Consider the following 27,709-nt stretch of genomic DNA (forward strand, 5'->3'; position numbering starts at 1 on the left):
TTAGGAGCCCATGGAGGATGGGAAAGGAGAAGTTCAGGAGCCCATGAAGGATGTTACAAGAAAGCAGAAAAACACTAAGAAACCATTTCATGATTTTTGGAAAATAAGGATTTAGTTTAGTGCCACATTTAAGCTAATAACTGAATATAACAATTCATTGAACAAATGTTTTACAAAAAAAATATTAATACAAGATTAAATAGTATACCATCCTATCTATTTACTAATGCTAGCAGCATAAGGGTTAAAAGTAGTTAATGATGATCAAAAGCTCTTAGTTCAGCTTTAAAATGGTTGTAAACCTCAATCATGGAATCTGAACAAAGCACATAAATCTGTAGCATTTTCTTTTACCTCTCCAAAGCCCAGTACATACGATGAGATTATTGGACGAATAATGGTCCCTTTTTTTTTTTTTTTTTTTTTTTTTTTGGTAATTTTTCATGCTAGTCTCCATATCGATAACAAATAGGTTACTCAGCAGACAGCTTGTTTATTCAAAACACTGTTCTGTATGAAGGGGGTGCTGTGCCTTTCCTCCAATCAGCTCTCACATGCTGTTATTGCAACCGCTTTGCCCTCTCCTCTGTGCTCCTGACAGATGAAGAAAGATTTTAAAACTTTTCTGCCTATTTGAAGGGGTGTAGGGAATAGAGGACCGTAGATAAACAAAAACTTATGTAGGCGGATTTGTTTAATCTATTTGTATCATCTGAGGCTGTTCACTTCACTGAGTATATGTGAGTAATCCACTTTATATGCCGTTTCATATCCAAAACAACAAACTTTTTCATGGTAAAACCTCATACATTAGTACTATTTTATTTTATTACAGTTTAAACAAATTCCGAGTGTGCATCATATTGAGTTTACATCCAGTTAGGTCCATCTATATTTGGACACAGGCACAATATAATACTTTTGTCTCTGTATGCCACCAGAATAAAATTAAAATGAAACAATCAAAATGCATTTGAAGTGCAGACTTTCTGCTTTAATTCAAGGGTTGAACATAAATATCACATACAAATTGTAGGAACTGCAACCATTTTCATACAGAGTTCCTCCCCATTTTCAGGGGCTCAAATGTAATTTGACAAATGAATATAATCATAAATAAAATGTAAATTTTTAATATTGTGTTGAGAATCCTTTACTCTGGAACCCATGGACATTACCAAAGACTGGGTTTCCACCTTTTCTGATGCTTTGCCAGGCTCTAACTGCAGTTTTCTTCAGTTGTTCTTTGTGGGTCTTTCTGCCTTTAGTTTTGCCTTCAGCTTCACGTTTTACCTGCTTAATTGGTGAAGAAATAACAATGGAGTTGCCCAAAACCGCTTTTGATTCATTGTCCAATTACTTTTGGTCCATTGAAAAAGGGGGGGGTTTGGCTATTCTTAAGAGCTGTAATTCCTAAACCCTTCTTCCAATTTGAATGTATGTACCCTCAAATTAGACGTGAGAGTGTGCACTTTCAGCCCATATCCATTATATAAATTGTGCCTGTGTCCAAATACATATAGACCTAACTGTATAAGAGGCAACATGAAAATTGCATCATACCAATAGGAAGCCTTCCAGCCTGGAAGAACACAATTACTGCTAGCGGCTATAGCGGCTGGCAGTAATCATGCCAAAAATCCGACAGGCTGGTTGTACTGAACTTGATTGCTGAATCAACTTAAGTACAACCAGCCTGCTCATACATGGATAGAATCTTGGCTGGTCCCTCCTGAACCTGCAGAGATTCAATCCATTTATGGATGGCTTAATGCAGTTGCATCTATCCGAATCGTCTGAATGAAGATCTTTTATGTATTGGTAATGATCTGAGTGTGTAAAGCAAATAAAGTCAGTGCTCTAATCAAATATCCAGCTGCTTGCATAAAGGGTCAGTACAACTTTACCACATAAACTAGAACAAGAATTGCAGTGCCAAGCAAAACTTATAATATGCGACATACAAATAAAGTACTGTGATAATAAAGTCCCAAAAGGAACTAAAAACATCACCAAACAGATGGGCTATGAGATGATAAGCAGCAGAACCGAATTCATTCTACAACTGGAACTTACTAGTTACTCTAAGTAAATACGTATTTGTACTTCTTTGTTAGAAAAATGTGTGTGTGCCTTGCAAGGGATGTGATCAATGAATGTAATCTGTAATCTCTCTGCCTGGTTCTTTAGGAACCTTATTGATGGTTGATAGTGAAGAAGAGTTTTTCCCTGAGGAGATTTCTAAGCTTCGCAGAGATGTGAGCAATGGCCTCTCTTTAATCGTCTTTAGCGACTGGTACAACACATCTGTCATGAGGAAAGTCAAATTCTACGATGAAAACACCAGGTACATGCAGTTTGTATATTGTTCCTCTCGTGATGTTCCCATGTTCAGTTTAGGAGTCTCTTTTGCGTTCAGCTAACATGCTGCTGTTAGTGGGAGCATGTTGGGTAAAAGTTCCTTTTACAAAAACGTAAAAACCTGTAAATGCAGTTAGATTTTCTAAAGTTATGTATATATGCTGAAACGCCTTTAAAAGGGAAGTATGGATATTAATAATATTATACTCACCTGTGTGGATGGAGCATCGACCTGATGCTGCATTTGTCCCCCGCTGCCTCTGCAAGAAAACTGAGTGATTAAACACCACTGATCACTCAGTCCTTCCCTCCGAGCAGAGAGCTGTTACTGTCAGTGAGCGGCTCTGCTCTCCACTCCAGCACTCACTCTAGTGATGGGCTGGGAGGTGCTGGCTCAGCTTCTCAGCGGATTGCTGAGAATCTGAGCCAGCTACCAGTCCAGGCATCTGGGTGGATTCCATTCTTGGCTTGAAAAAGAAAAATAATGCAAGCACCACGTCAGGTCTGTAAGCTCAAATATATTGCGTTTTTTTCTTCTTGGGTATCCTTATAATTTATAATGTTATTACTCATAGATGCCTTTAGGTATAGAATGACTGGGTGGGGACATCATTTAAATGTTTGTATTCCAAAGAAAGTTGTTTATGCTTATAGGCAGTGGTGGATGCCAGACACTGGAGGTGCAAATATACCAGCCTTGAATGACTTGCTATCTGTTTGGAATATGGCTTTTAGTGATGGTATATATGAAGGAGATTTTACCATGGCAAATCATGACAGTAAGTGCCATTAATATATAATTAATTCATTCAGTTAAAGTCTACCTGTTCTAAATATATTTCTCTTGCTAATAATTCACTGCTTGTTGAATTTCAGTGTATTATGCATCGGGTAGCAGTATTGCAAAATTTCCAGAAGATGGTGCTGTTTTGTCACAAACTTTAAAGGACCAAGGTACTGTGTTACTGTGTGCTGTATCATTGAGTATACCTTTTTTTTATTTTTTTGTGTTTGTTAGATATTTACACATTTGTTAGCTGTTTACACATAAAATCCTGTAGATGCTCTGATATATTTTGCCAAATTCTGTTGTATTTATGTCCTTTAGTTGTTTTATGTCCTTAACGTGTTTCACTAAACTACTTTTTCTTAAAGATGCTGGTTTTTATTTTTTATACATTTAATCTCATCCTCTTTGTCAGGACTTGAAGTTTTAAAGCAGGAAACTTCTCTGGTTGAAAATATCCCTGTGCTCGGATTGTACCAAACTCAGACTGAAGGAGGAGGGAGAATTGTCCTTTATGGGGATTCCAACTGCTTGGATGACAGCCATCGTCAAAAAGGTATTTTCATCAATCTAGTGAAATAGTTCAAACATAAGGTGTTGTGATGTCTATTCTGAGTGATGACGAATAATTTAATATTAATGATTCATCAGTAGCTTTGTGTAATGTTTACAATGACGGTGACAATTGACCAAGAGAGGCCATTTCAGACCTGCTTAGATATCTATGAAATGTTAAACCTACAGATACACTATATTGCCAAAAGTATTGGGACCCAATGGGCAATGGCATAAATTACCTACTTTTGCCATCTGTACTACGCAGAGTATGATCTAGACTATATTACCAAAAATATTGGGAAAAACACACACATGGATTTTAACCACTTGCTTACTGGGCACTTAAACCCCCCTCCTGTCCAGACCTGCTTCCAGCGCTGTCACATTTTGAATGGCAATTGCGCGGTCATACAACAATGTACTCAAATTAAATTTTTATCTTTTTTTTTTTCCCCCCCACAAATAGAGCTTTCTTTTGGTGGTATTTGAGCACCTCTGCGGGTTTTTATTTTTTGTTAAAACGAATTGAAAGACCAAAAAAAAAAAATGTTATATGTTTTTTTTATATTTTGTTATAAAATTGGGTAAACAGGTAATTTTTCTCCTTCATTGATGTATGCTGAAGAGGTGGCAGTGATGGGCATTGCTTGCTTTCACTGGCAGGCAGCACTGCTAGGTGGTACTGGCACCACTGGATCTGCATTGATAGGTGGCACTCATGGACATTGATAGGTGGCACTGGTAGGGCGTACTGAATAGCACAGAGGAGACATTTTCACCTCCTTCCTCTTCGGGGCCGATGTCCCTTTAACATAAGCCGGTGATCGGCTTTTTTTTCTCCTCACGCTGTCAGTGTGAGGAGAAAAAAAAAACAATCTCCGAGCTTTTGTTTACATCATGTGATCAGCTGTAATTGGCCAACAGTTGATCAAAAGGTAAGGGGCTGGGACCGGCCCCTTACTAGGAGCGGTGATCACAGCGTGCTCCCCGCACACCCTGCGGGTGGGGGGGGGGCGTATGCACAGGGGAGGATATCCTATGACAGCCTCCCAGAAATTGAGGTCCGTGCTGTACCAGTCATTCGGCTATGACCCGGACCTCATCTGGTTAATGGCATCCCTGTCTTAGTCCATAGAAAATATACATATGCTAGCGCTCAGGATATCGGTAAAAAAGTACAATCAAAAATGGACACTGTGAATAAATGTAGATAAGTCCAGGAATGGGGATTTTGAAAAATGTCCAGGTAGATTTAAGATAATCTGTCTTTAAAGGTGGGTGTTTATAACATCTCAGGGATAAGACCAGCACTGAGGGCATAGCTTTTCACGTGAGCGAAGCCAGCTCTGGTAGAGAAGACTGGAAAGAAAGCAGAAAAGTGCCTCTGAGTGCAAGGTTTAATGTGTACAATAATGTGTTATCCAACACTTACGTAGAAGTAAGGGATGACAAGCTCATGGAAGGTGAAATCTCCTGGATCGGTCTCCAACGTCTCTGGTGTGTCCTGTATGAGCGGCGTGTCCAGCCACAGTAACTGCGTTGTCCCTGGAGGAAACCTACTAGTCCTCTCTGGCTGGAGGGGATGGAGGTATTCCACTCTGTGAGCAAGCTCGTGAGCGTGTGACGTCACCAGAGTATGGGAGAAACACAGCGCGTTTCAGAGCATGTGTGAGACTCGCACGGAGCATGCGCGCTCCTTTCTAAAGTGTACAGGGAGAGGGAAGAAACTACATTTTAAATGCTCTGAAGTAAGAGAAAATCAATTGGCTGATTAGCAAAATTTTAACCACTAGATTGCCAGTGCACAAGTTGAACTATGAAATTAATGTCATTGAAAGAATTTATAAAATATATATGGTTTGTAAGCCAATAATTGAGATAAATGTTTTTTCAAAAGATCTATATAATTTTTTTTTTTTTAAACTTGGGGGGAGGGGGGAGAATGTGTTAGGTTTAATGAACACATGATTAATGATTAAAAACGTGGACTTGTTTCCATATTGGCTGTACAAAATGGCAGGTAATATATGCCCATATATACTTTGGATTTGAACAATGTCAGTAATTCATTCAATCAGTGACATTCATTTCATAGTTCAACTTGTGTATTGGCAAGCTAGCAGTTAAAATTACGCTAATCAGCCAATTGATTTTCTCTTCAGAAAGTACACTTGAGAAAGGAGCGGACATGCTCCGTGTGAGTCTCGCGCATTCTCTGAAACGCGTTATGGTTTTCCCATACGTCGGTGACGTAACACGCTCACTGGCTAGCTCACAGAATACCTTCATCTCCTCCAGCCATCGAGAGGACTAGCTGACTTTCTTAAGGGACATTGCGGTTACCGTGGCTGGACACTCTGCTCGTACAGGACACACCAGAGATGTTGGAGACTGATCCAGGAGATTTCACCTTCCATGAGCTTGTCATCCCTTACTTCTATGTAAGTGTTGGATGGATAACATATTATTGTACGCATTAAACCTTGCACTCAGAGGTGCTTTTCTGCTTTCTTTCAAGTCTTAGTCCATAGGGTTCAATATTGAGTTGGCCCACCCTTTGCAGCTATAACAGCTTAAACTCTTCTGGGAAGGCTGTTATAGCTGTAAAGGGTGGGGTAACTTTAATATTAAACCCTACAGACTTAGACTGGGATGCCATTAAAGTTCATGTGCGTATAAAAGCAGTCCTCCCAATACTTTTGGTAATAGTGTATTTAGGCTGTACATTGGTGGCCCTATCAAAATGGTTTGCATAGATATACAAAGGCCATGTCTCTGTATGTACAGTATGTGTGTTGAAGTCTTGTGGCTGGATGGTCATTTTGGTGACAAAAATTTTAGATTTGGTTGTCACCATAGGTGGGTTATTAAACTTAATTTAATTTGGAACTGAGTAATGTTTACTGTGAATTGGATTTTATTGCCTTTTTGAACAGTTTATGCATTGATTTAAAGTCTTGTGGTTTCATAGTTTTGTACCCTTTTTTTCCCCTTTCCATGCCAATATTAAAACATTGCCCTATCACCAGAATTGACACTAAAAGGTCAAAAGCAGTAACTACTGTGTTTAGTGGAAAATCTCAATTTAATGATCTTCACTAAGTCCAAGATACAATGGAGTGTTGCACAACAAGTGGTTCTAAATGCATACTCACATAGGTCAGTCAGCAATTCTCAGACACTTGTTCATAAGCATTTAGACAAGGTGGACCATCGATTTTGATAACTGGGCATTACATGAGTTAACTCTCTGATAGATAATGAACCTGTGCTTGTATTGAAAGCACTTGCTAATCTGTATAATCAACGTTTTTGTTCTTTTTATGTATAGAAAAGTAAAGGCTCTAATATCTCTAGCTCTAACTCATTCCATGGGCATTAGAACATCTTTTTAGAAGCTTTGGAAACTAAAATAAAGTTTATGTACGTTGCATAGCTTTATCAAATATAGTGGAATGGTTCCGCAAAAATATTTGGTTACGTGCGTTGGGGGTGGCTTACGCTGGTTCTGCCAAGTGGCATTCCTTAATTATTTGGTTATGTGCCTTGTAATAAACTGCTCATTTAAGGTTGCTGGACATGAACATCACCATGACTTGAAAGTACTGTTGATTTGTAGATTGCTTTTGGATGCTTGATGCCCTCCTGCAGTATACATCCTATGGAGTCTTACCAGCAAGTCTCAGTCACTCTGAAAACAGGCAGAAACCACCAACTGGTGAGGGGACCCCACAGCCAGAGAGGATGGAAGGTAAAGACATTATCCTTGGTTTTTTTTATTTCCATATAGAGATGTATAATTTTTATTTTTAATAAGAATTTTTTTTTTCAGAACAGCTTATATTAGTGAGGCTACCAAAAATGGTCTATCTGATTAAAACACCCACAGTATTCATATCAAAATGTGATTTGGCAATGTAGACGTTTGCCCTGTTTCTGTGTAGTTTGAATTTGAATGGGAAGTGATTTGTGTAACCAAAATATGCCAAATATATATAGATCTATATTTCCAGGAAATTGGGTGACTATTTTATTTTGAAAGTGTTGTTTATCTGCCGCAGGAGAAACTTGTGGGTCTTCTGGAGCAAGGGGCTGTTGCCCCAGTACCTGCAGTAGGACCTTTTCAGGGGTTCTACCCAACCTGCTCAGTTCCCAGACTGTAAGGGATTATGTGCACTATCTTGGATCTCAAGGCACAAAATGCCCTAATTTGGGTCCAGAAATTCTGCATGAAATCCACCCGGACTGTCATAGCCTCCCCATCGGGAGACTTTCTGCCTTTTGTGGACACCAAGGATAATGTGTACTTGCATATTTTCCCATGCATCAGTGGTTCCTTTGCTTTAAAGTGGTTGTATGGTCAATTTTTTAACTTTTACCTACAGGAAAGCCTATAATAAGGCTTACCTGTTGGTAAAAAAAAAATCTCCTAAACCTGTACGGTTTAGGAGATATTTCCCTCGGTATGCGCCGCTGACTGCAGCGGCGCATGCGCACAAGGGGGTTCTCGCCGTGAAAATCCGGCAGTGCTCGTCCGGCCGGACTGAAATCTCCCGCGCGCATGCGCGGGAGTGACGCTATCGCGGCTCCGGCCACTCACAGCGCCGGAGCCGCGATACCCGGAAGAGACGCCGAGGGAGCATGTCAGCTCCCTCGGTGTGGATCGGGCCAGATGTCGGGGCCTCGTTCTAAGGTAAGTATTTCATAATAAGCTAGTATGCGGTGCATACTAGCTCATTATGCCTTTTGCTTTGCAGGTTTAAAAAAAAAATAAAAAAATTTGCGGGTTTACTACCGCTTTAATGTGCACTTCCAGTTTGTGACCTTGCCATTCACCCCTTCTTCCACTCAATTCTCAATTGTACTGGCCCCTGTGCCTGCCATGCTATACTCAGGCCATCCCCATTGTGGGATATCTGGAAGACCTGTCGAGGAAGCAGTCGACATAAGTTCTGTCTGATTTAAAATGGCATGGACAGTTCAGAGCTTGCAAAGGTTTGGCTGTATCATTAATCTTTAGAAGTTCGTTCTGGATCTGAGTCCCATTCTAGAGCTAGCCAGAGTTATTCTTTCCTAGGAGGAAATTTAAATTCTCTGCTTCTAGACTTGGACTCATCAAAAATCCTCACGATGGATGCCACCCTGTCAATGCTAAAAGTGAGTCCACCTTCTGTAAGGTCTATTGTAGCACTTGGAAGGCATACTTTGCTTGGTGCAAGGAAAGCAAAACGTTCATCCCAGAATGTTCTCAGTGGTCCTGGTTTTACATAGGGAAAAGATGATGATGATGAGGCCTAAAGTCCACTTCTTTGGGTGGTTTCGGACTTTCACCCGAAGTAAGACATTGTTCTGTTCCTCTGGCTCCAGCTTGTCAGAAGACGGTCCCCCTTCAATGTCTAGATCAGAGTTTCATAACCAGGGTTCCGCAGTGATCTACTCGGCTAACTCATGCACAGCTACACAGTCAAGTGGCTCTGATTGTGTAGCTGTGCAGTGTTGCCACCTATCGGCCCTCCTGTTGATCCTGGGTGCTTGCATGACATTTCCTGGGATGAACAGGAAGGGAGAATTGGAGTAGGGAGTGGCAGGAAACAGCACGGCAGAAGGCCAAACTCATTATGGCCACTTCCCTGCTTAGCTCTGCAAATGAAGAAGACCACTGCTCTGTCATTAGCCATGATCCCATGTAAGGTACATTTTATAATTCTATTATTTAATGCTAATTCTAAAAATAATTGCTATATAAAACAGCTGTAAGCTGTAGATCTGAACATTTCAGGGGTTCCCGAAATCTCAAACTTTTTTTGCCAAGGTTTCCTCCAAGGTAAAGATCAAGATAAAGCTTGTACTGTGTGTGTCTTCCTTGCAGTCACTGCTTCAAGACTGACTCTGTCATCCCTGATGATCCCCAAAAATGGGAGGCTGCTTCTTTGACAGATTGTTATCAAAGCTTATGGAACTAAAGGATCAGGCTCTACCTTTTCTGTCAAAGGCTAGCCTACTAGATCTGAATGTGCCACTCTGTGTCCCATCAGTAATGCCTGTCAGTGTCCTTCAGATGCTCTTCAGATGCTCGTCAGTAGCTCCTCATCAGTGCTTCCTATCCAGTGCCGCCTATCAGTGCCCATCGGTGAAGGAGAAAACCAAAATCTTTTATTCTTTTTTTAAATATCTGCCTTTTTTTTAGTTTAGAAAAAAATAAAAACCGCAGCGGTGATACCACCAAAAGAAAGCTCCATTTGTGGGAAGAAAAATTATAAAAATTTAGCTTGGGTACAGTATTGTATGACCACGCAACTGTCATTCAAAGTGTAACAGCGCTGAATATATATATATATATATAAAGAAATTTCTGTAAATCTTGTGTTTTAACGCACCTCTTAACTATTGAAGGCAGCAGTTATTTCCCCTTGGGAGGTAAAAAATAGGCCATTTATTCCTAGTGATATTTATTTGAAATCTGTAGCATTGTTTGTTCTGCAGACTACACAAACAGTGGGTGTTTTGCTGCACAAAGGGGCTGTTATGATGGTAGATGGCGCTTGTCTTTTAACATTGTACTCTTGGGATCAATCATGTTCTCCTTGTGTTTGTGTGGCTCACGTGTATGTATTGTTTGGCTACAATATAAACATTAATCTGTGTCCTTTTTAGCACTATATAAATTGATTACATTTTCTTCTTTAGGAAATCACCTTTATCGCTATTCTAAAGTGTTAGAAGCACATCTTGGAGATCCCAAGCCACGTCCGTTACCAGCCTGCCCACATTTATCCTGGGCCAAACCACTGCCACTCAATGAAACTGCTCCTAGGTATGCCTATGAAAAGTGGCTTCTGTACAGGCTGTATTGTAATGTGTTGTCTTTTTAACATTCACATGTGTGTAAAATGCCCCACGCCTTGGTTAAAGAACCTTACAGGGTCAGTTCACCTTTACCAAAAAACAAGTAAGGGATGTCTGTAGATAAAACCAAACGGTGCAGCTTCAGCTATAGTTGGATAATACCCTTGCTACGGGTGTAGGCCAATTACGTACCTTTTGAAACCTGGCTGAAAAGCCTCCAGAGATGGCATTATAACATCCTACCTTACTGCTAGTGCATGGCTAAGGCACTACCAGCTGTTAGTGCTCATCCCCACCATCAAAGGAGCGAGCTCCCAAACCTCCGTACGCGTGTTCCACTATCTTCTGTGTTGCTGCATTGCTGACCTCAAAGCTTGTGCAACAGAAAAGAGAGCGGGCATTCAAGGGGGTTTGAATTGGTTGGAAGTGTCTTAGCAACTTCCTAGCAACAAGGCAGCACAAGATGATGCCATCTCCGATGTTTTCAGTCTGGCCTCAGGAGGTATGTAAATGGGATACATCTACAGCAAGGGTCTTATTCAACTTCGATCACAGTTTTTTATCTACAGGTGCCCCTTACCAGAATGTGCAGTTTTTTGGTAAAGATAAGCTAACCCTTAATCACTTTACCCTAACTAGTCTCAAATGTACTGTACAAGTTATAAAAATACTTATTTTTCTGACTGATATTGGTTTCTAAATGTTGGCCTGCAATGATGGGTAATACCATCCTACTCCTTTTATTTAAATGTGAAGTATGTAAACTGGAAGCTGTACATTTCCAGGCAAATATTGCTTCATGAACATTGTACTCCCTACAGCTCAAAATCTTATGTCAATTTGAGACCAAATGCAGACAGAAACAAAACTGCTTTTTTTTCTGTTTTGTGTTTGCTTTATGCAGTGCTAAATTGTATGTATCATCAATTCTGTATTCATAAGCTCATGTAGTATTTCTGTATCCACTATGCCCAAAACCCAACAGGATTCAGGATTAGAATGCTGCACATCAATGTGCAAAGTGGGGAATTCTATATGCTTAAGTGCTGTGGGTAAGGGGGAGAGACCACCCACTATTGCATCAACTGTACTTCTTCAGAATGAATCTGCATGTATGTAATGTTGTCCCTTATGCTACTATTTTAATCTTTTTAATCTTTCTCTCCGTACATTATGGACATTTTAAAGAAGCATGTGCAAGGATTTTATGCAAAGAGTGTGACAATGAATGTAAACTTGTGTGTTTATTTATTTTTTGCTCCCACGTTGAAGCCTTGTTAAATTCTTATCTGTATCGCGGAAAAATACCCCTCATTTACAGACATATGTGGAAGACCTCAATTTGTAGGTATCTCTCTAATCAAAAACCATGCATGAGGCTAGTGGACTGGAGCCACATAATCCTTGCAGTGGGCTTCTTAGATGTAGTATTTATTGTGTATTTATCAAGTCTAAGTATTAAATTTGCTTTTCACTGTACATAATTTGGCATTGCAATATAAATGGAAAATTAAGGAAGCCAACACTTCTAGGGGTGCTGTTCCACACCACCAAGATCTCATCCATGTAATCTATCCCAGTTTGACCCGTTCCATGACCATGAGTGTTCTACACATCTACTGCTTTCCGCCATCCTAAGTTTAGGCAGGGTGTACAGGCTGCACCAGTGGACATTCCTTTTTTCTGTTTGTAAAACTTCCATTGAACATAAAGAAAATATACCTTAAAACCAATTCCAAGAGTTCCACAATAAATGTTTTCTGTGCTCCAACTAATATATTTTCTCAAATTGGTTACTACCCATACCCCCACCTCATGTGGGATGGACATGAAGAGGAATGCCACATCCACCCCTACAAACATACTCTTTTCTGAATAGGGAACAGTTGGCACAAGTCCTTACAGACAATGTAGCCCTGACCAACCCGATTGTGCAGAGGTTCGGGTGGGTCCTGAACATTTGGAAACCAGTGCTGGAGCAGACTCTCCAGACTAGACTCAGACTCGAGCCAGTTTTTTTTCCTTCCTGAAGAGAAATTACAAACCACCTGCTCCCATGTCCCCTCCAGTCCAAGAGTCTCCAGAATCTTTGCTTTTGCATGAGAGTCTTGGAGCTAATGGTAGCTCCTCTGAAGCAGTTCCATTTGCTCAGTTTCACTCCCGACCCCTACAACATAATGTTCTGTTATCGTAAGACAAGTCATTCTAGTTCTTGAAAAGACCGATATGTCTGGCACAGAGGATCAGATTGTCTGACTCCAACTGGAGTCGGGATGGCTTTTGGAAGATCTTCATGATGGATGACAAGCCTTTCGGGCTAGGGCAGAGTCATTGCCTCCCTCTCAATCCTGGGAACTTCGGCATCTGAGGAAGCACATCCCCCTTATCAAAATTGTAGAACTTATGACATCTTTGCTCTCCTTTGCAGGGGTCTCAAATTGGCGGCCCTCCAGATGTTGTAAAACTACAAGTCCCATCATGCCTCTGCTTTTGGGAGTCTTGCTCTTAACTGTCAGCCTTGCAATGCCTCATGGGACTTGTAGTTTTTCAACAGCTGGAGGGCCACCAGTTTGAGACCCCCGCCTTAGAGTGATGGACCATCCAGTTGGAAGGCAGTATGATTGGCTTCAGTCAGACAACCCCATGACAGTGGCTTACATTAGCCATCAGTGAAGAACCCAAAGTCTTGCTGTGGCAAGAGGGGGTAGAACCAATCCCATTCTGGGCACAACTTCACATTTCTTCCTTGTCTGTCATTTAAATCCCAGGTGTGGACAGCGGGAAGAGTTTTTCAGCTGGCATCTGGTCCCCGAGTAGTCATCGCTACACCCAGGGGTGTTCCAGTAGCTGTATGACAGGTGGGGTACGTCTGATGCAGACTTCTGGTCTCCAGGTTCTACAGCAAACTGCATGTGATTGTATCCAGGTACTGGGATCCTCTAGCAGAAGCAGCAAATGTTTTGGTGGCTCCGTGGGATCTGTATATACTGGTGTCTGCGCCTCCTCCCCTGAAGCTCCTTCCTCATCTGAGTTGTGGGTTCAGAATGAAGGACCATTCTAATCATCCTTATAGTTCCGTATTGGCCAGGGCAAATATGTAAATTTGGCCTTATCTGACTCCTGGTGGGCACTCCATTGGCTCTTCCAGACCATACTTTATGGTTGCTGGCTTTATTGCCACAACTTTTGAATCTCAGGTTCTGAGAGAGAAGGGCATATCTGATTCCATTTTTCCAACAAAGCTAAGAATTCACCTTCTTGCAAGCTCCTTTAGAATATCTGGAAGACCTATTTTGCTTGGTGCAAGGCTTTTCTACAGTTGGGCTTGGACCAGGATTTGGCCTTCAGCACTATCAAGGGTCAGGTCTACTCCAGGTTCTACTCTGGCTATCTAGATATCATTGGCTTCCCATTCTCTGATCAGGACTTTTGTTCAGGCTTTCTCCTATGTGGCTCACCCTGTTTGCACTCCTGTTACCTTGTAGGAACTGAATTTGATTCTCTTGACTCTTGAAAAATGCCCTTGAACCTCAGATGTCTCAGTCCACTCTTGCTCATAAGGATTTGGTAGGTTCATATGGACACAATGGGGGCAGTCCCAGCACATTTTTTGCCAGTGCACAATTGCCTGAAGGTAGCAACATCTATCCTATGGTCTAAGAATCCATTCACGTGTCCTTTTTACTGTACTTTGAGATAGGAATTTTTCTGTGCCCTGCCTTGGTGTCTATTGGGCGGGGGGGGGGGGGGGGGGGGAGCATAGGTCCTGCCTTTCTGTGTTTTATAATCGTGCTCTCTGTACTGCTTGGCTAAAAGAAGGAGGCTGGTAGTAAGAGAGGTTTTTCTGAAGAAAACCCCTTTTTTTCACAACACTAAGCTAAATGTTAAAATGTGTAAGATGACTAAACCGGTGAAATCATTAATGTGCTATCATGAGATGCTTTCTGATATGACAGATAACATTCTTAAATTGTAATTTTCTCCAGTAACCTGTGGAAGCATCAAAAACTGCTATCGATAGATTTGGATAAAGTGGCTCTGCCCAACATCCGCCTGAATCGACCCCAAGTGAGACCACTGTCACCAGGAGAGAGTGGAGCATGGGACATACCTGGAGGTAAGTTACTATAAGACTGCCTAGTCTTCTGATTAACATGATTGCAGTTTTCTGTCTCATCACAACCTAAAGTTGTGAACTTTAATCTGCCTAATGAAGATGCATTAAAATATGTTATAAGCATTGATTCGCCATATCTGCACATCATTTTAAAGCAATTGAATAATCAGCTAGGACTGCAGCTGCAGATCTAATGCTAGTATTTTGATTTAAACACCCAACTGAATGAATGACAGGATGGACACAGGGGGGTTAAGATCTTCATTCAAAAGGCGTAGTCAAGTGCTCACTTATTAGCCCACCATAAATTAAAGAAGGTCACAGCATACACTTTCAGGTTATATCAACCTGTAATATCAATATAAAAGATGTTTAGTTATTTTTGACAAACCAGTTTAAGCTTATATGAAAAATCCCCTTTCGTGTTGTGAGTGCTGCCCCTCTGTTGGCCATTATTTTACACAACTTTCTGGATTTCTGCATTGTTTGCAGCTTCTCTTTTTGCTAATTCTTTTGTTTTTATTTATTTTTTAACCACTTGCTTACTGGGCACTTAAACCCCCCTCAGTCCCAGACCAATTTTCAGCTTTCAGCGCTGATGCACTTTGAATGACAATTGCGCGGGCATACAACACTGTACCCAAATGAAATTTTTATCATTTTTTTCCCATAAATAGAGCTTTCTTTTGGTGGTATTTAGTTACAGCTGGGAGTTTTATTTTTTGCTAAACAAACAAAAAAAGATGCAAAAAAAAAAAAAATCATGTTTTAATAGTTTGTTATAAAATTTTGCAAACGGGTCATTTTTCTCCTTCATTGAAGTGCGCTGATTAGGCGGCACTGATAGGCTGCATTGGTGGGCACTGATGGGCTGCATTGGTGGGCACTGATGGGCTGCATTGGTGGGCACTGATGGGCTGCATTGGTGGGCACTGATGGGCTGCCTTGGTGGGCACTGATGGGCTGCCTTGGTGGGCACTGACGGGCTGCCTTGGTGGGCACTGATAGGCATAGTTAAGGCGGCACTAATAGGCACAGATAAGGCAGCACTGATGGGCAAAGATGGGCACTGATAGGTACCACTGATAGATGGGACTGATGGGCACTAATAGGTGGCACTGATAGGTGGCTCTGATAGGTGGCACTGATGGGCGGCACTGGGGTGCAGCACCTTTGAGGCAGATTGTGGGCACTGCTGGGTGGCACTGTGGGCACTGCTGGGTGGCACTGTGGGCACTGCTGGGTGGCACTGACAGGGGGCACTTACTTTTTATTAGGGTGGCACTGCAGGGGGCAGGTGGGCACTGGCAGGGGGCAGGTGGGCGCTTGCATTGCTGGCCGTGATCGGGACTGATGTCCCGATCACGGCCGCCGGTGATCGGCTTTTTTTTTTTTTTTCTCCTCGCGCTGTCAGCACGAGGAGGAATACTAGCCGATTACCGGCTCCGTTATGTTACCTGATCAGCTGTCATTGGCTGACAGCTGATCACGTGATAAGGGGTCGGGATCGACCCCTTGCACGGATCGGTGATCAGGCGAGTCTCATGGACTCGCCGATCACAGAGCGCGCCGCGTGCGCCCCTCAGGGCGCGCGCAGGCCGCTCGTACACGGGACGACGTCAATAGACGTAGTCCCCGAAAAGGAGATCCGCTCTGTAGCCGTCAATTGACTATAGCACGGATCTCAAGTGGTTAAGGACTACAAATCCCATAATTCCTAGCTGCCTGCAAACAATGATTTGTGTATTGACACTGCCCCATCGAACTCCTCTCAGCATGTCTGTAGTTGAGTTGTGTAAAACATATTCAAAGGGCATAGTGAATGTGTTAAAGCACATGAATGTGTGTGATTCTTCAAAAAAGTACATTTTCAAACTTCACGATCATTCCGATTAGTAGGAGTAAGCCAGAAATAGTTGAAACACAATGTGAAAATTAATAAGATTTTATATTTTGACTATAGACACACTTTAACCCCTTGTCTACCAGCAAATGTTTTTAAAGCGTATAGAAGGGGTTAAAGCAGGCTCACAAAATGTGAACAAATCTATGACGGGGCTAAAATAGAAGACTAGAAAATTCACACATGACATGTATAGAAGTGTTCATCTTCAGAAGAACAGCTTTATTCTTAGGCTGGCTAGACTGGCTTTATTGCTGTAGAATGGAACAGCTGACAGATGCCTTTATGACAAAGTGTCATGATCGCTTGCCTTCTACCCATCTGTGTGAAAAAATATATATATATAAAAACCTTGTCAGACACATATAGCATTATTTAACAAGGCAGTTCAAAAATCAGGGATGGAATTAAATGAAGTGATAACTGGTGGAAGATGATCCCAGTTTGGTCCATGCAGAATATTCCACTTTGCCCTTTACTGATCTTACATAAGCCCAGTTGATTTCCAAATAAACTTTGTTCCATCTATTGAGGGATGCAGGAATTCTGATGTCAGCGTTTACTGTCACCTACATGAGGATTGGACATTTCCAAACAAAACTGTAGGCCAGCCCAGGATATCTTGTTTTCAACATGCCTTAGATTTTTCTCAGCAGAAAAGAGAATCTTCCTAGTAAAAAGCTAAGGCTAACTACTTAGTGATTTTTTTTTTTTCCAATGTTACTTTTTCTATTTCTATTGTCCTCAGTCACGTTTCCTTAAAACATAACACTGATCTGTTCCAGTTGGTCCAGATCAGCCTTTTCTTAAGCCTGGCCTCAGAGTGCCATACTTGTACCCTGCTGAAATAGAAGTGCGGGGCTAGTGTGGAATGTGACCTTCGGACACTTGGCTTTGTTGCATTTTTGCACTTTACTGACCGGCATGTACTGGTAAAAGTTAGCCACAGGCTCCAGAGCCATGGCGTTGCCGCAGCACATGACCTATCTCTCAAGACTCACTTTGTTGGGTAAAGCCCATCTGCCTGAAGCACTGGGAGTTATGTTTAACCATTGTAAGGGTTAAAGAGGAAGTAAACCCTGATGGGTTTACTTCCTCTTTGATTCCCTGCAAAGGTAAAGCATAATGGACTACTATGCATCGCATAGTAGCCCATTATGTGTCGCTTACCTGACACAGGAGCCAGCGAAGTCACTGCTGTCCCCTGTAGTCCGCCGCATCCATCTTCTCAGTGGGGTCTCACAGCTCCACCACTGTCATTCGACGAAGCCGCAATGACGTCACTCCCGCGCATGCGCACGGGAGCCGCTACTCGCGGCATATCGCCGTTGACAGCGGCACGCTCAGTGCGCCTGCGCGCCGCTATCAACGGCGCATGCGCCGTAGACAGCGGTGCCTGTCTGTTGGCAAATATCTCCTAAACCGTGTAGATTTAGGAGATATTTCTTGGACCTACAGGTAAGCCTTAATCTAGGCTTACCTGTAGGTCAAAGTGGTTTGTAAGGGTTTACAACCACTTTAACACTGAGGGACTGAGCACTGATGTCATCCCCTGGGTGAAGTCCAGCTGGCTTCACACTCTTCTACCATTCAGCATTGAGGAAGTACCATGCCACTGCCACTCCTGTTTTGCAAGCATGATGGGGAACTCTGACCTTGTTCTGAATGCCCACCTATAGTGACTTGGTCATCTTTTGGCTTTCTGACCCTCATCAGCTCTGAGTTTGTGTGCACCTGGGGCCTTGCATTTTGGGCCTAGTTACATCATTGTCACTTGGGTGCCACTTGTCTTTTACATAGATGAAGACTTCGCACAGACTGTCCTACAATTCTGGGGTCTCTCTTTGGAGGATTATCTCCAGCTACTGCTGTGTCTTCTCCACCGAAAGGGATTTGAAGTCCTTTCCTTGTCAGAAGACATAGTCTGGTTCCTGCGTTGGATAATACAGTGAGCTTCAGCCTCGCACACACTGATCCCCAACTGGGATCACTCAAATGTGAAAGTGGCACTCATCCTACTCCCCAGCCCTGCCCCAATATATTTTGAAGTGTTTGTTTTTCTTTGGATGGGAAGGGAGTACTTTTTAAATTTTTTCTAGATAACCACATCAGGTGGTTGGGTCCTTTCTTCTACCAATGGAAATTTGCTCTTCGTCTGTTTTTTGTGGGTTCTGGTCAATCAGTTTTTTGCTTGATTTAGGTTTTGGTGTTCCTCCTGTGTGGAGTTATCACCTGTTGCCAGTGACCCATCTATTCTTGGCCTTGAGCATCAGGTTGGTTCTCTCATCATCATCATCCACCCCCTTGGTCACTGACTGGTTCTCTTACTAACTAGGGAATGCAGTACCATCAGGTCTAGGTATGGGCATTGATACTTCAGAAGGCACATGGGCTGTGACAGTCCTAGTTCTGGTTTGTTGGGCTGTTTGAGGCTGTTTCTACACTTCCCAACCTCGGCTTCTTAGGTTTAGTAACTGAAGGCCAAATTCTGGGCTCCATGCCCCCCACCCCTTCCCAGACTGACTCTCTTCTGTTTGTGTGTTTATGCTTTTATTTACATATACACCCTTTTTTTTTTTTTTTTTTACCAGCTGTCTTTAGGCTGTTCATGTGACACATGGACATTTTGAGAGATATTCTCCCGGCAGTGGTTGGTCCTCTGTAATGGATAGAGGTGATCTGACATCAGAAGTGCGTTCTGCATCAGCACACTGTGTACAGAGCACTGTGGTGCTGCTTCCTGAGGGCAGCATGTCCATGAACCCCTGTTTTCAGTCTTCTGGGTTAAAAATCTGGAACTAGAACTGTTTAGTGGCAATGTTACAGGGCTACATTTAATGCTTCTTGTTGTATACCTTGCTACTAGCAGTAAAAACAACCCAATTTATATATGTTGCATATATTATTCATACCAGTTGGACATTGACACGTGAGTTAACGTGTTTTACTGATTCTTTTTACTGTTCCACTCATCTAAGTATGTAAATAGTTATTGTGCATGTTGTGAGAACAGCTGTAACACCTTTGTAACTTGAGGCCCTTTTGTTTGGTTGTATGTATGTTAAAGAAAAAATGCAAAACCTTTTAATAAAAAAATATTAATTTGAAAAGGGGGGGGGGATCCGAAACTGGATTACTGATTAATCTGAAATGGTGTGTGTGTGTGTTGTTTTTTCTTTTTTTTTTCTTTTGGACCATTCTTTAAAAAAAAAAAAAAAAAAAAAAGTTTGGATTTTAAAAACCTTGAATGCTGCTTAATATAATATTTTTCATTCACTTATAGGCATAATGCCTGGACGCTATAACCAGGATGTGGGACAGACTATTCCAGTCTTTGCATTTCTTGGTGCTATGGTAGTCCTGGCTTTCTTTGTGGTGCAAATCAACAAAGCCAAGAGCAAGCCAAAGAGACGGAAACCTCGAGTGAAGCGACCTCAGATCATCCAGCAGTACCACCACCCAAAGACGCCATCTGTCTGATTCACCACGTGACACACTATGTGGCCAGCTGGACTTGTATCAACAGCCTGGCAGAAACTGTGTAAAGTCTGCCATCCCCAAAGACAGAACTCTGAGTGATACTTTCGGGTCGCTGTCCTAATGACCAAACTGGACCTTCGTAGAAACTGCTCCTTTTTTTTAATATTTATTATGTCAAGCAAACCCTTTATTAAAGGGTTTTTCTCTACCAAAAAGGGACATTTTGGGAAAAATGCAATATTTTAGAAAGACTTGTGCCCAGCACAAATCAAGGCACGGGATCTTTTAAAGGGGTATTGAGCCCTAAAACAGTGACTTTTTTTTTTTTTTTTTATATTTTCTGTTTTTGTAATTTTGATCATCATTCTATCTATAAAGGTGGATATTGTTTTCAATAAATAAGCATCTTTTAATAAAGCACATCACATTGCCCCATGCTAATATTGTATATGTGGTGTAGATGCTAACTATGGATATGGTGGTTCAGCTTTGATTTAATTGAAGTCACAAAATGATGAACTTTTATTTCTGTGCAACCTTTATTTCTGTGCAAGTTTTAACATGTACAGGTGTCCGTTATAGCTACATTAGAGCCTCGTTCACCTGGTCTTCAGAGTAGTGTTCACTTCAAACTTCTGTGAAGCTTTCAGCAAGCTTTAACAAAGTATGTGTAAAGCTTTTGTCCTTTGTTCCTAAGGGTAAAACAAATGTTAATGCCTAAGCACAATATTGCAACTTTGACATGTGTTGGTAAAACCGTACATATCCTCACAACTCCTTTGTGCATCCAGGTGGATTATACCTCGTGTTTTTTTTCAGGACACCTTGGGCTTTCATTTGGTAGTAAATGGTAATGGATAGTTTTTAGTTTTTTTATCATTATCAAAGGAAAACTGGCCCAAAATAGTAAAAAAAAAAAAAAAAAAAAATTCTTAATCTAACTGTATATTTCTTGTTACTACCTAACCTACCACCAAAGAACGACCCAAAATAAATTCTCCTGCTCCCGACGATCGCAGCGATACTACATATGTTATGTTATATTTTTCTTTGTACCCGTAGTACAGCCCAGAAACAATAGTGCGCATTTTGCTTCTTTTTTTTTTATCCCATCTAACACACTGACACTAATTTTAAAAGAATGTTTAAAAAAGGGGGGGGGAGAGAGAATCTAGTCCAAAATATACTGACCATAACTTGATCCAAACAGTAACCCTGGCATTGACCTAGTCCTAGATCAAATAATTTTTTGTTATTTTATTATTTCTGCAAGGAGAGTGAGAGAAACCTGGTCTGGCTTCACAGTGACTGATTATTGTGATAGCCAGTCAGAATCTATCACAGCAATTGGGTGACCCAGAACTGGGAGTTCCGGGTCCTCATTGTTCGTACAGGACCCGGGCCTCCCCATGAGGGACCAATCTGTGGTGCACTCCCAGCACAAAGACAGATCTTTTTTTTTTTTTTTTTTTTTAAATGTTCTCCGGTGTAGATCCATCGTCAATCACGAATGACAAAATTATGAAAAAAAAGACAGTTCCTGCCATCTGACGGCTTCATCATGTGTGGACTTTCCCTCCCTCCTCCCGCCTGGGTCAGCGTTTATTGTGATTTGACTATGGATCTACACCAATTCCATCGTCAATCACGAAGAACGTTGGCTGTCAACCCAGAAAGAAAAAATCCACACCCGATGAAGGATCCCACCACTAAATTAACTAAGGGGCAGGCCATCTGGTGACATCATCAACTGGGGCGTGCAGTAATTTAGCAGCAGATCTGCCATATTGATGCACATTGAAGGCACAACAAGGGGGCTTCCAGATTCCAAAAAATCACCGTACCTCCACAACCACCAGGCCAGGCTTGTGGGGAAGAAGCCCTCGTCAACAAGGAGGGGGCCGGCAAAGCACATTGAGGACATGTGGCCTGATATGATTCGGGGGGTCCACTCACTGACCTGCTAGGGTGCATGCTCGGATATGTAATTCTTTTGTTTGCGATGCATACCAGCACATAATGACTTCCCTGGGCCTGTTTTTTTGGGGGGCTTTTTGTTTTGTTTAATGTGGTATACCACCACTTTAACTAGTCATTTTTTAATTTTAAGGGAAGGACAGCAATTGGGGTTGATTCAGTAAGACTGGAGATTGCAAAATCTGGTGCTGCTCTGCATAGAAACCAATCAGCTTCCAATTTTTTTTGTTTTTTTTCACCCCTGTCCAAGCTTAACTGAACAAGGTGAAGGTAGAAGCTAATTGGCTACCATGCACAGCTGCACCAGATTTTGCACTCTCCAGTTTTAGTAAATCAACTGCATAGTCTTATATTTTTAATACAAAACCTAAAATAATGAATATATGATGAAGTATGAAATGTAATCTCTACAAAGTGTGACTGAAGGTAAAGTACAAACTTTAATAAAACTAATGTAATTTTGAGTTGGTGGTTAGAGGCTAGCTTCACATTCCTGGCTGTGGCAGGAGCCAAATTCCGTAAAGTGCCGCCCTCACCTATAATCTCCTTTTTCATAAATACTGTGTGAAAATGCTTCTCTTGATGCACTGGTTGTGGGAACCGCCCCCTGCTGTACGGTGAAGCGGATACAATCCCTTTTCAGGTTGAGGTCAGTTGACCTGACACATGACCTGTCCTGCTGGATGCTTCCCAGACTGGGAGACGCACACTGCCTGGCACCCACAAGATCTTAACCAAAGGTTCTTGCATTGTGTTTGGCCCTAGTTGAAGTTACAGACAAAGGTGGTGTATATAATGTGGAATTATGATGCCTTATAAAGCTGTGGGACTTAGGTGGCCATATAAGGTCTGATTCTGAACCAATTCACAAGCTCAGTGATGTTGCCGGCTTCCCTGGGTTACTTTTACCCAGTGTTTCTCAACATTGCATGTACTGGTTTGTACGATATGACAGGGCTGAACCCTCCTCTTTTCACTGAGGAAAGTAGAGTGCTCACATTGCTGCAGGTTCAAGAGGGGACAAACTTCTTACTACTATGCATTTTGCTTATCAAGATGAAGAAGGGGGCAGACAGTGTGCATTTGAGCCCACATGACTGTTAAATTGGGACGATCAGCTGTGTCCGTGCAGGCACTACGTTTCCATAGACATGAATGAGCTGCCTGCACTTGGCACCTGGCTACAGCTGCTTAAAGACACAATCCAAGTGTAAGTGCCCTTAGCTGAATGCAAGCTACAGTATATCCCTTATGCAACTACATAAAACGGCTCCAGCTGCTTAACCACTTTCAGACCGGACCATTTTGCTGGTAAATGACCAGAGGTCTTTTTACACTTTGGCACTGCGCTGCTTTAACTGGTAATTGCGCGGTCATGCAATGTTGTACCCAAACAAAATGTGCGTCCTTTTCTTCCCACAAATAGAGCTTTCTTTTGATGGTATTTGATTGCCTCTGCGATTTTTATTTTTTGCGATATAAACGTAAAAAGACCGCAAATTTTGAAAAAAAAATGATATTTTCTACTTTTTGTTATTAGAAAAATCCAATAAACTCAATTTTAGTCATACATTTAGGCCAAAATGTATTCAGCCACATGTCTTTGGTAAAAAAAAAGTCAATAATTGTATATTTATTGGTTTGCGCAAAAGTTGTCACATCTACAAACTAAGGTACGTTTTCAGGAATTTACGCAGCTTTTAGTTTACGACTGCCTATCTCATTTCTTGAGGTGCTAAAATGGCAGGGCAGTACAAAACCCCCCCAAATGACCCCATTTTGGAAAGTAGACCCCCTAAGGAAATTGATAAGAGGCATGTTGAGCCCATTGAATATTTTATTTTTTTGCCTCAAGCGATTGAATAATGACAAAAAAAAAAATTTTTTTTTTTTTTTACACAAAGTTGTCACTAAATGATATATTGCTCACACATGCTATGGGCGTATGTGAAATGACACCCCAAAATAAATTCTGCTGCTTCTCCTGAGTACGGGGATACCACATATGTGGGACTTTTTGGGAGCCTAGCCGCGTACGGGGCCCCGAAAACCAAGCACCGCCTTCAGGCTTTCTAAGGGCGTAATTTTTTGATTTCACTCCTCACTACCTATTACAGTTTTGAAGGCCATAAAATGCCAAGATGGCACAAAACCCCCACAAATGACCCCATTTTAGAAAGTAGACACCCCAAGCTATTTGCTGAGAGGCATGTTGAGTTCATGGAATATTTTATATTTTGCCACAAGTTGCGGGAAAATTACAAACTTTTTTTTTTTTTTTTTCACAAAGTTGTCACTAAATGATATATTGCTCACGCATGCCATGGGCATATGTGAAATGACACCCCAAAATAAATTCTGCTGCTTCTCCTGAGTATGGGGATACCACATATGTGGGACTTTTTGGGAGCCTAGCCGCGTACGGGGCCCCGAAAACCAAGCACCGCCTTCAGGCTTTCTAAGGGCGTTACAGTTTTGAAGACCATAAAATGCCAAGATGGCACAAACCCCCCCCAAATGACCCCATTTTGGAAAGTAGACACCCCTAAATTTAGGGGTACACTAGTGAGACTAGGTAATAAATGGTGCCCTGAAACTATAAAAAAATAACTAACCAACCAGCGTCACCTGTAACAGTTATATGGTGATCACTGGTGAAAGGGTTAACTAGGGGGCAATCAGGGGGCTTTATGCGGTAGTATATGGGGGTCCCTGGCGCTATAAAAAGCTGCGGCGAACCTAAATACCTACCTGCCTAACTAGCGTCACCTGTGACACTAATACGGCGATCAGAAAAATGATCGCTTATTAGGCTGGGTTCACACTGGAGCGATGCGGAAACGCCGCGAATCCGCGGCGGGTTCCCGCATCGCATGCCTCCCGGCGGCAGTTCACACTGCCCTATGCGAACTGCTGGGAGTGTCAGTGAAATGTTACTGACACCCCCAGATCAGTTCGCATATCGCAGTGCGATCTGCAAACTCGGATCGCATGGTGTGAACACCCATGCGATCCGATTCTGCTGCGGGCCAAAAAAAGGGTCCCGTGCGAATTTGCGGCGGGTGCGGCGGGTGTGGCGGGTGCGGCGGGTGCGGCGAATGGCTGAACTCGAATCGCACAGAGATCGGATGTGATTTGCACTGCAGTGCGGTGCGAATCACATTCGTTCTCATAAACCGCTGCAATGTGAACCCAGCCTTAGTGACACTGGCGACGGGGGGTGATCACGGGGTTAAACCTTTATTGGGGGGGTTAGGGGGGTACATTAGAACTAAAGGGGGCTAACTCTAACTGCCCTAACAGTTATTACAGTCACAAATGACACCAATGCAAAAAAAAAAAAAAAAAATGACATTGGTGTCACTGTGACTGGGGGGCAGGGGTAATTGGGGGGATGATCGGGGGGTAAAGGGGGGGTGTGAGTGTGCCTGGCATGTTCTACTGTGTGTGTGAGTGTTGGTGCAACTTACTGATCCGCTCTCCTCCGTGTCGGAACGAAAAATACCGACACGGAGGAGAGAATACATCACTTCCTCTCCTGTGTTTACATTACAGGAGAGGAAGTGATGTCACCGGGGATTTCTATTCGTCGGGAGCGATCGCGAGGGGGTGGCCATGAATGAATGGCCGTCCCCTCGTCCGGGATCGCTCCCGTACGAATACCGACCGCCGCAGGCACCGGGCGGGGGCCCGATCGGGCCCCCGACCCGCGGGAGGCAAGGGACGTACATGTATGTCCTTATGCCTGCCCGTGCCATTGTACCGACGTACATCGGCGTGCGGCGGTCGGCAACTGGTTAAAGACGGGTGTGAATGAGGCCTATAAAGCAAATAAGGCTAAAAAGTAGAATTGTAGACAAAATGTGTTTTTTGTTTTTTTTCCCCATTTTGGTAAAGTTTTGTCATCGGTGTCCAATTGTGGAGATTTACCTTCACTTCCTGTGCCAGAGCCAAACAGGAAGTGAGAGGAAATCCCTGCAAATTAAGGGAATCTCTTGGGGTCACCAGAACTAGTGTCCCCATTGGAAGATTTCCCCTCGATTTTACTTTTCTAGGAACAACCCAAAATTTGGGTTTTTCCTTTTACTTTCATGATAATGGTAAACAGGACAAATAGAGAGAGGGTGAATCTCCTTAAAGTGGAAGTAAACCCATCCATAAACGTTTAATTTCTGGCACGTGCTGGAAATGTAACTCCCATTGGTTGTGCTCTCATTATTGTCACGTATTGTCAAACCATCCAATGGCTTGTGTTATAACTGATCACATACATGTGCAGCATCATGGTAGTTGTAGATTAACCACTGGCCACTTAAACCCCCATCCTAAGCAGACCAATTTTCAGCTTTCAGTGCTCTCACATTTTGAATGATAATTACTCAATCATGCAACATTGTACCCATATGACATTTTTATCCTTTTTTTTTTTTTTTTTCACACAAGTAGAACTTTCTTTTGGTGGTATTTAATCACCGCTGGGTGTTAAAAGCTAACCGCTTAAGGACCGCCTAACGCCGATGTCCGTCAGCAGAATGGCACGGGTGGGCACAAGCATGTACAGGTACGTTGCCCTTTAGGTGCCCAGCCGTGGGTCGCGAGCGAACTGCCGGTGGCGCACTCGCGACCCGGTTCTGAGCTCCGTGGCTGCTTGAACCGTGGACCCAATCGCCGCTGGTGTCCCGCGATCGGGTCACAGAGCTGAAGAACGAGGAAAGGTAAGTGTAAACAAACCTCTCCTCGTGATTCCTACTGAGCCTGTCACTGATCGTCTGTTCCCTGTTATAGGGAAAGATGATCGGTGACGTCAGACGCTAAGCCACGCCCCCCTACAGTTAAAAAAAAAAAAAAAACACACACTTAACCCCTACACTGCCCCCTAGTGGTTAACCCCTTCACTGCCAGTGAAATTTTTACAGTAATCGGTGCATTTTTAATTGCACTGATTGCTGTATCAATGCCAATGGTCCCAAAAGTGTGTCAAAATTGTCCGACGTGTCCGTCATAATGTCACAGTCACAATAAAAATCGCTGATCGCCGCCATTACTAGTAAAAAAAATGTATTAATAAAAATGCCATAAAACGATCCCCTATTTTGTAGACGCTATAACTTTGTGCAAATCAATCAATAAATGCTTATTGCGTTTTTTGTTTTTGTTTTACCAGAAATATGTAGAAGAATACATATAGGCCTAAACTGAGGGAAAAAAAATGTTATATATATTTTGGGGGGATATTTATTATAGCAAAATGTAAAAAATTTGTTTTTTTTTCAAAAATTTTCAAAGTTATAGCGTTTACACAATAGGGGATAGTTTTATGGCATTTTTATTCATTTTATTTTTATTTTTTTACTAGTAATGGTGGCACTGAGCAATTTTTATCGTGACTGCAACATTATGGCAGACATATCAGATATTTTTTGAGACTATTGTCATTTATACAGCAATCAGTGCTATACAAATGCACTGATTCCTGTGTAAATGACACTGGCAGTGAAGGGGTTAAGTATGTCCTGGGGAGTGATTAACTGGGGGGGCGGTGTGGCTATGTGTGGCACATCACTGATCTTTGCTCCCGATCAAAAGTAATGGCTAACACGTTTCGGCACAGGCCTTCTTCACAGCACATAGAACTATCATCTACGGATGTAAGGAGGACATCCGAGCCAGAGCACCTGGA

At 42.2% G+C, this 27,709-nt stretch overlaps 1 protein-coding gene across 1 annotated transcript in view; it reads left to right on the plus strand.

The window, feature by feature from the left end:
- MBTPS1 (membrane bound transcription factor peptidase, site 1) overlaps positions 1-20,526 on the plus strand; it is a 61,771-nt gene extending 41,245 nt beyond the window's left edge. The window contains exons 16-23 of the mRNA XM_077455747.1: positions 2,191-2,347; positions 3,016-3,140; positions 3,238-3,315; positions 3,564-3,704; positions 7,326-7,457; positions 10,394-10,520; positions 14,539-14,669; positions 19,856-20,526. Coding sequence (XP_077311873.1) covers positions 2,191-2,347; positions 3,016-3,140; positions 3,238-3,315; positions 3,564-3,704; positions 7,326-7,457; positions 10,394-10,520; positions 14,539-14,669; positions 19,856-20,052 — 1,088 coding nt within the window. The 3' untranslated portion in view covers positions 20,053-20,526. The remainder of the gene's footprint in view (positions 1-2,190; positions 2,348-3,015; positions 3,141-3,237; positions 3,316-3,563; positions 3,705-7,325; positions 7,458-10,393; positions 10,521-14,538; positions 14,670-19,855) is intronic.
- The last annotated feature ends 7,183 nt before the right edge of the window (positions 20,527-27,709 follow it).

Source organism: Lithobates pipiens, unplaced genomic scaffold (assembly GCF_037356315.1).
Source record: "Lithobates pipiens isolate NorthernLeopardFrog02 unplaced genomic scaffold, aLitPip1_a1.2 Scaffold_10, whole genome shotgun sequence".
Lineage (NCBI taxonomy): Eukaryota > Metazoa > Chordata > Amphibia > Anura > Ranidae > Lithobates > Lithobates pipiens.